Source organism: Octopus bimaculoides, chromosome 14, assembly GCF_001194135.2.
Source record: "Octopus bimaculoides isolate UCB-OBI-ISO-001 chromosome 14, ASM119413v2, whole genome shotgun sequence".
In the NCBI taxonomy this organism is placed as follows: Eukaryota; Metazoa; Mollusca; class Cephalopoda; order Octopoda; family Octopodidae; genus Octopus; species Octopus bimaculoides.
Window position 1 is genome coordinate 40,013,338 of NC_068994.1, and position 12,602 is coordinate 40,025,939.

Consider the following 12,602-nt stretch of genomic DNA (forward strand, 5'->3'; position numbering starts at 1 on the left):
AAACCCTGACATGAAATGGATCAACTGAAAATTGATGTACATTATAAAACTTAGGAAAATGACAGAGGAGACTTAGCAAATAGAAAAACCGGGAAACTGTAGGACAATGAATTGTTATGATCTAATGGATCTTATCAGGAATGCGTATTCTTTACCTGAATCTATCATAAATAAGAGAGAAAAGACCAAGTTATGAAGCGAATGAAGAAACAGTATTTTCTTTGAGAAATATCCTTTTTTTTTTTATATATATATATATATTTAAAGAAGAAACATGAAATTAGCTTATTTTAATATATTTTATTTCAAATTTCTCAAGCAGTTATGAGATGTTTAACTTCTTGCAGGATGTTATACATTTTATATATTCAAATATAAGACAACTCCATATAATTTTTAAAAAATAATTGGCAGGAGTGCAATGTCATTATATAAATTTTTTATTATATTCAAAAGAATATTTACACATAGTTATATAAAAATCATATTTTCTGTAAAATAAGATATAAAATGAAGGGACAATTTTCAAAACAGAATTAATAAAGAAAATAATAAAAAAAACATATCACTTCATATTCAAGCATAAATCGTATTTTCATGGTGCCAAATTGACATTTTCAACAACATCGTAATCTGCCATCAAGCTATATTCAAGAGGCAAATATACATAGCATTATCTGACTTGTATTATACTAAGTGTATGCTTTAATGAGTGGTTTATGAAAAAGATAGAAGTGATGGTGGCGGTTGTGGGGGTGATAAATGGAATGATAGTAAAAAATTAAAAAAGAAGAGTATACTACCTTATTTAATTGTTTTTCTTTGATATTATTACTTCCCTTATTCTGTTGCTTTTCTTTGATATTGATAATAAACATTAGAAACAACTCCAGTATAAGATGACATTTTCTGTAAGCAGTTTTTATATGACAGTAGAGCTGACGTACAACTGATATATAGAGCTAGATAATGTGTTAGTAGACTTGACACTAAGAGCTCACTAATGTATCAATTAAATTGACTCACAGAACTAATATATCAGAGCAGTAGAGTCAATGTATAGTTAATACATGACAGTTGAATTGACATACAGAGCAAGCTAACATATCAATAGAACTGACATATAGAGCAAGCCAATGTATCTATAGAACTAACATATAGATTTAGATAATGTAACAATAGAATTGATCCATAGAACTACAGGGTTGACAAATTGAATTAATACATAACTGTAGAAGAATATAGAGAACTAAAGTTAGATAATGTATAAGTAGAAATGACATATGGAGTTTATATGTCAGAAGAATTAATGTATATAGCTAATATGCTAGTAAAAATGACAATAGACTTAGAAAATATACCAATAGAACTGACTTTTACACATGATATATTAGTAGAGCTGACATAATACGTTAGCTTGCATATTGGTAGAACTATATACACATGTAGAGCTAGATAAGAAATCTTTCAGTATTACAGACATAGTTACACAATATGTTAGTTTTTAATTTTCTTTTTTATTAGCATAGTTATTTTGTTGAAGACGAGGAGATTAGGTTTGTACATTTTAAACTTATCATTCACTTGGTCATATTTCTGGTAATAACACTTGACGGTTCTTCATCAGGACACACTTTATCCATAGTTAGGCCAAGTAAAGTGTGATTTGAATGGGATTTTTGGCTGATATTTCTAGCATATCAAATGGCCACAAAAGTATTCTCTCGTTAGCTTTACATATAAATGTAATTTAATCTACATAAGGTAAACAAATTGGCAGAATTATCAGTATCAGTAAGAATGGCTTATAATATCTGTTCCAGACTCCTGCATTCTCAGTTCAAATCCTGATAAAGTCAACTTAGCTTTTCATTCTTTCAGGGTCAATAAATAAAGTACCAGTCCTCTACTAGAATCAGTTCTCTCTCTTATTCTCTATTTGGAATGCAATTATAATTCAAGAGATCAGTTTCATTTTGATTCAGCCTAAGAATTGCATTAAGGGTACACATGCCTGTGGAATACTCAGTCATATATTGCATTAATTTCATGACTATCAAGACAGTTGACCAGACAACAGAACGCTTCTTATCAAATCAAGTGATATCCACAAATTAAAGAAAGTGTTTAATGTCACAAAGCTTATAACTTCCATTGAAATTAATCCATGTGGTTATTTACTGAAAATTCTAATATAGATATTTTAAATTCGAGTTTACATAAATGAAATGTTGTTTGTGTGTGTGTGTGTGTGTATAAGACTATTTATACAGCTGGATAGTATTCCTGCTGTTAATCATTAAACCATTAATAAGGTGTAATGGAGCCTAGATTTCCACATACTTAGAGAAACTGGAGCAAACAGAGTGAGATGCTATGCCAGCAGAGTGTAAGATCTTGATAGAGCTTCCCATGCTGAACAGGTCATAGAACAGAAACCAGACTAAAATGTACTGTCAATTTCCAGAGGTAAAAATGTGTTTGCATAGGGCCAACACCCCAACCTAGAAAAAGCAAAATTACAGAAGAATCAATGACATTTTAAAACCAACATGATGTGGGAGAGGACAGCTCAGAACCAAGAACAGTGAAGAAAAGTCGTCAATGGCTTATTCTTTGTAGGGAGTAATGGGCTTAAGTAAGTAAAGTAATGTACTTGCTTTGTTAAGTGGTTCATTAGCCAATTCATGCAAGCTGTTTCAAGATGCATTAGATTTATTGAACTAAGGTTTGTTTAATTGTCTAGAAATTATGAGACCATCCTCAAGGCTGGAAAAGGTTAAAGCTTCCATTTATTTTTTCTTTTATATACTTTTACTGACTCCTATCATTGGACATTTGCCATACTGGGGCTTCACTTCAAAGACTTTATGCAAAATTTTTAATGCTCAAGCTATTAAATTTTCATCATTTGTTTAGTATTGTTCAGTTTTAAGACAATTATCAGAGTTTATAATCATTCACACAGAAGATATTTTTTTTATTTTTGGCTTTTATGTGTTTATAGAAAATGCTACTAACCTGTTGTTTATTTGGTATTACATATTCCTTCCTCCTTCCCTCAAGTGTGTATATACGTATGTGCATACGTATATGTATGTGCATTTATGTGAGTTTATTGTATTGTGTTTGTATTTGTGATTGCATATGTATCTGCATGTGTGTGTGAGTAATTTTGTGCATGTGGTTTTAAAAGTGGCATTTTAGCAGTATTTGGTACACTCCTTGAAAAGGTGGTGCTGTAGGAGAAGATCGAATTGGTATGTTGGAGGGAAACACAGATTACTTAAGTAGAAGTTCAGCTAGCTAGTTTGGAAGAGCTAATTGTTTTACAGGACAGAAAAGGAAGTTTAGACAATGGTAGAGATGTGACAGACAGTAACGATCAGTCAAATGATATGAATTTTTTCTTGATTTTTTTTTTTTTTTTTTTTTTTTTTTTTTTTTTTTTTTTTTTTCTTAATCTAGAATTGGTGATGTTGGTGTCAGGAAGATGCATTTTTCTAAAGAAACTGTTCATAGTGAAATTGTTTATTTTTAAAAATTTTATTTTAAAGAGTAATGTAATCCTTCTTGAATGAATGTTAACCACACTGAGAAGTTTCTTGGGGATGGTTAGTCCAGCATTTAAAGCATGGTAGTGTCCTCTATCTGGGAAGTGATCCTAAGATAATGAAGTATGCAGCAGACATTTTTTTTCTTTTGAGTTTGCATTTTCAAGTTGTTAACTACACTTTGATAGACAGGTGGGATCTATCTAGTAGGGATGATATGAAAAAGATAAAGAGCATTGAATGTTAGTTTTCACAGAAACCAAAAAAAAATAAAATTGGATGAAACAGAAACCAAATTATTTATACAAAGAAGAGAAATAATGAGAGAAATAAAAAAGAGATAGGAAAGCTATGATGGATGTTAGTGTTGATAGATGGTAATCAAAAATGCATCATCAACACAGGGGCTGAAATGAAGTGTTCTGCGAAAAATCTCTGTATCTAAATGATATATGAACAGTATAATATATAAAATGATACACTGGGAATACAAAATTATTGAGAATAAATCTAAATGTGATACATGGGTAATAATATATAACAAATGATACATGGTTAGTAATATATATATATATTATAAGATACATGAACACCATAAAAATATAGAAAGTCTATCTAAAAATTTTGAAAGCATCTGAAGAGACTTCAAACCGTTTTGTTTTTGTCAGAGAATAAAAAAACTATCAGTTGAATATCTGTGTGACAACCATACTATTGGGCAATGAAGAATGGAACTCATTTTGAGATATTGGTCTATGATAACTTGTATAATATTTGAGGGAAATACATATAAAGATTGTCAGTGTGTTAGACTTGATTTAAAGAGTGTCTTTACTTGTTTCCAAATTTGAGAATATATGGTGGTAGCAGATAAGTGACTCAGTTATGTTCTGAGACATTTACACATGATGAATGAGAATGAAATGACTGAAACAGTTAGCAAAGAGTGTGTAAATATTGAAATAATCTAGAACTACCAAGAAGTGTGGAGAGATTGTCTGAAATTTTCTGTTTAAGTAAAGCAGCTGTGATTTTTTTTTTCTTTAGTTCTCATTACAACTTATATCTAGTACCCAGATTTCTCATGTTTTCTGAAACAGCTGTTATCACAGAAATATAGCTAAGGGTAGGTGGCAATACTTTTATGGGGATAGCACTATTAGGTCTGCTAAGACTTTGGTGAGGGAGAGGCTGCAAACTCAAGAGCTGTCCCACAGTCTAGCTATGCCACTGCATTGTCATACATAGATCTCTTTACTTGAGCATTGGTTTATGGAAAGATTTCCTTCTTACTCTTTATATTTCATGTAGAAAATAAATCACTGGAAAGAGGACAATTTTCATATCACAAATCCAAATAATATTTTAAATTTAAAAAAGGATATTTTCATTATTATCTTTGTATTTATTGCTAAACCTAGGAATCTACAATGTATTATTTTTATATGAATTAATTTACTGTAATTCTGTTCTTTTTTTACTACATGTGAAAATAAACTGATATGAAATTGCAATTCACAAGAAGAAAACATTTCATCTTTTTAAATATGTTTTACAATGAAATGTCTGTTCCAAGTGGGTTCGACTTTAGATTGTCAACCTCTAAACCAGTGGAGCTTAACTTGGATAGTAGCAACTGGCACCCACTGAGTACATTGTGAGTTCACTAGTGGAGAAGTAAATATCAAGCATGAACTATGAGGGAAGATTAGAGGAGTCAGTATTTTTCAGAGGAATAAAATATTTATACCAAGTACAATGCTTACTGTATATTAATTACTTTTCAAAAAAAATTTTTGTCAAGATTCCATCCATCCATCTATCCGTCCTTCTCTGCCCAGTATTCCTGAGTACATTGTAGAGGTAGAATCCTTAGGTACTTCTTCCATAGGGTCCTATCAGAAGTAACCATCACTATATTTTTCAACTGGTTTCCCAAGCATAACCAGCTGAGACTATGGATATTATCCACCCATCACATTCTTAGAATACCCCTAGGTATTTTGCTGGTTGGCTTGGCTTGAAAAATCCATCTGGCAGCATTCTAATCATATGTCCATTGAACTATCAGTGAGTAGAAACATGATAAAAGACGGGCTAAGGTCCAGGATGATTTGATTATATGATTCTTTGCTGTGTCCTTTAAGTGTCCTTAAAAATTTAATATATACGGGTCATTAGTCAGTTAATAGAACTAAGTGATGGCACATGATGGATAAGTTAATAAAAAATTTGGGTAAGCTACTGCATGAAATTAGCTTCTGTTTGAATAAAATAATTGAATAATCTGCATTTTATTCTTTGTTACAAAATATGAGGAAGACCTTATATATTGTCATTAACATGAAGTTATATTCTAAAATCATATACTTCCAGTGAAACTTGTGTGTGTGTGCGTAATAGATATTATTTCATTTTAGTATTTTTATATCTATTTTATCTAAGTACCCGCATTATAGATTTTATACTTCCACTAATTCAATCATCCATACAAAAATGTCATTAACGTTTTCAAACTAGTATACTTTCAATGATATTGTTTGTGGAATATATATATATATATATATATATATATATATATATATATATATAAAAGAGAGAGAGTGCACAAAGATAAGGAAAATGAATGAGAACATGTGAGATTTTGTGGTTGAATTAGATTTAGGAAACATCTCTAATTTAGAATACAGTTAATAATAATTTGTAATTCAATACACCAGTCAAAATAATTGAGTTATTATTTCAGTACTAAATATGAATCTCACTTCTATTTCAGAATGATTTAATATAATAATTAAATCTAGCTTATCTTGTAAGACAGTTTGGATTTTATAAATTTGTGCATAGAAATACTGAAATAGTGTTTTTTCTTTATCTTTTTAATGGCTTTGTTGGAGGAGGTAGGGTAGCTCTTATTTCCATTTGACTTGTTTTAAATTTTTTTATTAGGGCCTCCATGACTGATAGGAAGATGTAATCCTGACAGAAGACCTGACCCAAATGCTTGCAAGAGAGTGGACTCCTCTAAAGGAGGCACTCAAAAGCTTGGTAGGTGGTGGTGTTAAATGATCTACTATTCAAAACCAGGAATTGTTATCCCTCTGACAAACTTCCCACACACTTTCTGTATAAATTTCACTCAGAGGATTTGGTTGACCTGAGAGGCTATAATGGATGACAATTTATGGTTAAAGTCAACTCTGTAATTGTCATAAAAATTGGGTGAAGGTAGCCAAAGCTGAAGGACATGCTGAATGCGATTTACATTTAAGCATACCTTGTTACAAGTACATTATATCTATGAATATGAACAGTACCAGGTGCAGCATATGCACCTATTATATAAACACAATAAATCCTTTACTTCAGTTGAGAAAAAATTTAAGGACTTTAGTGAAAGCAAACGGTGGCCATTTTGAACTGTAAATACACATAAAATATTGACAGTAAATATAACAATCAGTCTGTAAACTTTCCATTAACCAAAACCTAAAACATTTTATTATGATAAGATTAATAATGGGTCAATATATATGTTGCACCCAGTAATGGCATGTATAAGGATTAGGCCTTCAAATAACTTCATCATTTCTGTTAGATTACACATTTTCTAATTTTTATTTGAAAAGAACAAGTTTCAAGGATGTTATTTTCCAGCGATAGAAGAAGCCTTTGAGATTTGTTATTTCTTATAGGTTCTCCCTAACAGCCGAGGGTGAAGTGATAGATATGCAGCAGGAACATCTACAGGTTAATCTTATACCTTGCTCATCTTTAGCCTGTTCTAATTATAGGCCTGCAGCTAATCTGGGGGACTGCCTTGAAGAGTTTAGCTGAAAAAATCAGGCTCAATATTTATTTTCTTAGTCTGGTACTTATTCTGTCTGCTTCTTTAACCAAACTTCTATGTAATGAGGATGTAATCAAACCCACACCAGTAGTCAAGTAGTGGTGGTGGTAGTTGGACACACACACACAAGCACGCATACACACACACATGCATGCATACACACACACACACACATGACATGCTTCCAGTTTCTGTTTACCACATTACTGAACAAATAATTGGTCGACTAAAGGTTGTGCAAGGTATCATGCAGTAAGACTGAACCTGAAGCCACTTGCATTAAACCTACCACTTGTCTCAGAAAAATACAGAAATTACTCACACTTTGAAAAAATTCACATTTATGGTCAATCATTGATGACTACTACAGGTTGATTTTATAGTCTTTTAATTGTACAGAGCTCTAATTAAAAATGCAACTTGAGATCAAAACAATTGATACCATTTTCTTGAGCCAATTTTATATTAAAATGTACATAAATTTGTATCATGGAATTTATACTGATTCATTTAACATTAAAAGAATTTAGATGTTATATCTATTAACCTTCCCCTTTTATACTGATGTATTTTTGTTCAGTCCATTTTAGCTGATTACATTCCAAACATTTTTTCTATTTTGTCCTCAAACCTTTTTAAATGCAAGAAACTATCCTACAAATAATTGTTTTCTAATACAGGTAAAAGGTCAGACACTCAAGAGAGAAGGTAGCAAGTCAAATAAATCAGCTTCAAGAATTTATTTTGCTGAACCCTAAAGGAATGAAAAGTAAAAGTAAAGCTGACATTAGAACTGGAATTAAGAATGAAAGGAACCAGAAAAATACTCCAAGGAATTTTATCCAACACTTTAATGATTCTATGAAGATTCACCTACATTTCTACAAATAAAAAAGAACTATTCAGTTGTATGCAGAATTAAAAGGGCCAAGTGATCCAAAATTATATCTGGAAAGTTCTAAATGAACAGTGTCTGCAGTATAATTCTGGTTTGAGTGGAATTTGGTTGCTATTTCTAACATGTCAAGTCAGCATGTAGAAGTTGCTTTATTGGTTTGTATTACAATAAGCATATAAACTAAGTAAACATTACAAGATTATATAAGTAGATTAAGTGTGAAGCTTCTCTTCTTGGGAAATTCCAAAGTATCATAGTGATATCTATAAATTCTACTGTTATTAGGGAAATATTTGTAACCATTATAGCTATTGAGAAAAATTGAAATATTGATTGTATTTATGTTTTACAGTTTAATACTGTTTTCACAGTTTTTAATTTCCTCTTGGATATATTAGATGTATTGGATATGTTAGCTGTGTCTCAATCTGTCTCCTTCTTAACCTATATCTCATTTATTTTGACTATTCATCATACTTTCAAATAAGTGTTATTTGGTATAACTCCGGTATTAGTAACATCAAGTACAATATTCCAGTCATTAAGCTGTTTCTGGTTATCCATTCCTCTGTTGCAAATGAAATTTAATGCCCTTAATACATAGCAATCTTCTTAGCTTATCCTACACAATTTATTCCCCAAAGAAATTTCCCAGTTATCAGAATGGTGATATTTTCCAGATTTTGTTCTCTACTCAAAGACTACTATACATAAGAGAATAGCAGTTATGCTAAAGTACTGTAAGATTAAGCATAGGCATTATCAAAACCAATTATAGAAATACTACAGCCAAGAATTAAATGGCCATCTAACTCACATCTTTGAATTCCATACGTAGGTTCTACCCAAAACTTATTGTAATATAATCCAGTGAAATGATGACTAATTCACATATCAAGATACCACAAAATAAATGATATATTGCTCATTAAAGGAAATTCTGAAGGGCATAACTAAATTTTAAATGAGAAATGTCAACAGCTTTTTATATGGAAATGTATCATTGTAATGACTCTATATCTAACATTTCTAATATTCTAAATGCAGATAATATTATTTAAAGATAGCCTATTATTCTTAATAGTACAGCTAACAGTTAGAAGGAAGGCTATCACTTTAGACATAATTACCAGTAATTTAGAAGCAGTTACTATAGAGATTCAGAAAGAGAAGCCAGTATTCAACATCACTGATAAACACAATATTATTTAACATGATATTTCAAATATTTTGTCAATATTTCATTTATGGGATTTCAATGTTCAATGAAAATTTAGCTGATAGCTTTCATTGTATATGATATAATGTCATCGTCATCATCATTGCCATTTAATGTACATTTTTCATGCTGCCATGGGTTGGACAGTTTGAGAGGAGCTGGAGAGCTGCCTAGGCCTTCTATCTGTTTTGACATAGTTTCTACAGCTGGATGCCCTTCCTCACACCAACCACCTTACAGAATGTACTGGGTGCTTTTATGCAGCACTGGCACAGGTGCATTTACATGGCACCAGCATGGGTGCCTTTTATGTAGTACCAGCACCCAAGAGCCTGGAAGATTAGGAACACTCAGCTAAAGAGGGATGCAGGGAACATGTTAGAAATAATAAATTATTATTGCTGTTGTTATTGTTTAGCCACAGATCATCTCTGGTCTTGCAAGTCTATGCTCAAAGCCATTTCAACATGACCATCCCATTTTATTTTCTGTTAAGGAACCCAAAACTACAATTTCTAATATACTCCTCATTTTTTTTTTTTCTTTTTTTAATATGGTAGACTGTAGTTTGAAAGAAACATCTCTGCTATTTTGAGCCACTGCATAGAAGTTACTTTGTTCATTCGTATTATAATATTTCTATGAAGTAAACTCATATAAAGACACATGAACAGAAAGCTTTGTATGCATCACAGACAAAGTAAGATTTAAATTTTCATTGCATCAGACATGCAAAATACCATAAAAAAAAATGATAAAATTCTTAACAGCATTGTATAAACAAAATCAAGGCTTCCTAATGAAACCATTTTAAAAACCTTACTAAAAGAATCCTCCAAAACAAAACCATATGGTTAAATTCTATAGAGTTGGACTTTACATAAGTATACACACACACATATTCAAAAACACATACGCACACATGTAAATCCAAGTTTGTAGAATTTGAACACCCAACTGCAAGATGCTGAACTAGATAACAACAAACATTTATTCTTTCTCTAACAGATCAGTTTTGATTTAAAAACTGTAGCCATCTATAAATAATAATTACTGTGAATATAGAATAATATTTATTCAATACAGAAATAGTAATAATAATAATAATAATAATAACAATAAAACGATCAGTTGCTGTTACTTGAGGTCTCTGGGCAAGATTTGGAGCAGCTTGTATAAGATGAAGCAACAAGGTAAGTAATGATGATAATAATAATAATAATAATAATGGTTTCAAATTTTCCCACAGGGGCAGCTTTTTTGTCAGGGATGAGTCAATTACATTAACCCCAGTACTCAACTGGTACCTAATTTATTGACCCCAAAAGGATGAAAGGCAAAGTCAACTTCGGTGGAATTTGAACTTAAAATGTAGCAGCAGACGAAATACCGCAAAGCATATTTTTATGTCTTCATAAATTAGAGGTTCAGCAAAAAAATAAATGATGGAATAGATACCAGACAGTCAAAAAAGTACTTGGGTAGATTTGATCTACTAATCCTTCTATGAGATATGTCTCAGCAGAAAAAAAAAATGGAAAATAAAATCAAATAAAAAATAAATAAGTATTAATTATTTGGCATCTCTAAATAATCTAAATTTTCATAAAGTCCTTTGCTTTTTGCCAACAAATATAAATTATACGAAGTGACATCAAAAGGTTCCAGGATTAGTTATCTTTAATAAAATATAACTTATTTACCTAAGTTTTAACATCATCTCCTTCAGAATAGTCACCTTGTACAGCAATACACTGGTCCCAACATTCCTGCCACTTTTGGAAGTTTGTTTACTGTAAGCAAGTTGAGGAGCTTCTGTGATTGACTCTGGATTTTGACAACAGTGTTAAAATGGTGACCATTGAGCTGCATTTTCATTTTAGAGAAGAGATGGAAGTCCACCAGTGCTAAATCTGGTGAATGGAGTGGGTGTGGAAGCAATACCATGTTGTTTTTGGTGAGAAACTCATGAGTGAGGAGAACTCAGTGAAGAATCTAATTCTTCATGCTCCACAGATCCGGTCACCTTCACTGAATGCCCTCCCTCAAACGGTTCAAAACATCACAGTTGAACTCTCAATTGATGGCCTGGCCCTGGGGAATAAATTCTTGATGCACAATACCACATTTCCAGAGATGACACTTGTGGCAGGTTTTGCAGATTGCTCATTGTCTTCTAGGGGTGTTCTGCTTTTGAATTGCCTGTGCCACTCTAAACATTGCATACAACCCATTACATCATTGCCATAAACCTACGGAAGCATGCTCAACGTATATGCAGCAGACTTCTTGAGTCTAACACAAAATTTCACGTTGGCTCTTTGTTCCTGTTCATGACAAAATTGCAAACTACTGCATACACAAATTTCACAACTTGCAAAGAAAACACACTGATTTCACTCGGTCACAGCCTCATGACAGTTACTGCTAGCTCTCATAACACATCCAACTGTGTGCTGCCATCTGCTGGCACACTACAGAGTTAGTGCAGGAACTTTTTGGTATCACCTTCTATATATACATATACCTATGTGTGTGTGTGCATGCGTGCGTGCATATGTGTGTGTGTGTGTTTATTAAGCAATTCATTCATTAATACTTTAGGATGCTATGAGCAAAGTATTTCAGACCAAAAGTGACAGTTAAAAAATAAAGCATGTCTAAAGTTGTCTTCCATACTTGCTGAAGTAAAAATAATGTTGATCATCAACTAATATTTTTCTTTTACCACATTTCTGAACATACTTATGCTTTTAATGTTTTAAGTAGTAAACATACACCAATCCATTTAACTATTAAATACTAACTGCACTTTGTATCTACCAGAAGAGTTTTTCTTTAAAGTTAAAAGAGAATATACCAACCAACCTACCTACATACATACATACACACATACATACATACATAATACATACATACACACACACATATATACATGCATACATACGTACATATATTCAAACATACTTACATATGCATACACATAAAAATGTGTCTCTTTATATATATATATATATATATATATATATATATTTATATATATATATTTATATATATATATTTATATATATATATATATAG

At 31.5% G+C, this 12,602-nt stretch overlaps 1 protein-coding gene across 5 annotated transcripts in view; it reads right to left on the reverse strand.

The window, feature by feature from the left end:
- Positions 1-12,602, reverse strand: part of LOC106872380 (protocadherin beta-15) — a 640,647-nt gene that overhangs the window by 363,606 nt on the left and 264,439 nt on the right. Inside the window, exon 4 of one of the 5 annotated variants that reach the window (XM_052973049.1) lies at positions 295-3,753. The exons of 3 other annotated variants lie outside the window; for them this stretch is intronic. In XM_052973049.1, coding sequence (XP_052829009.1) covers positions 3,725-3,753 — 29 coding nt within the window. In that variant the 3' untranslated portion in view covers positions 295-3,724. Of the gene's footprint in view, positions 1-294; positions 3,758-12,602 lie in introns of those variants that run through there. One more of the 5 variants, XM_052973048.1, reaches the window with a different exon arrangement.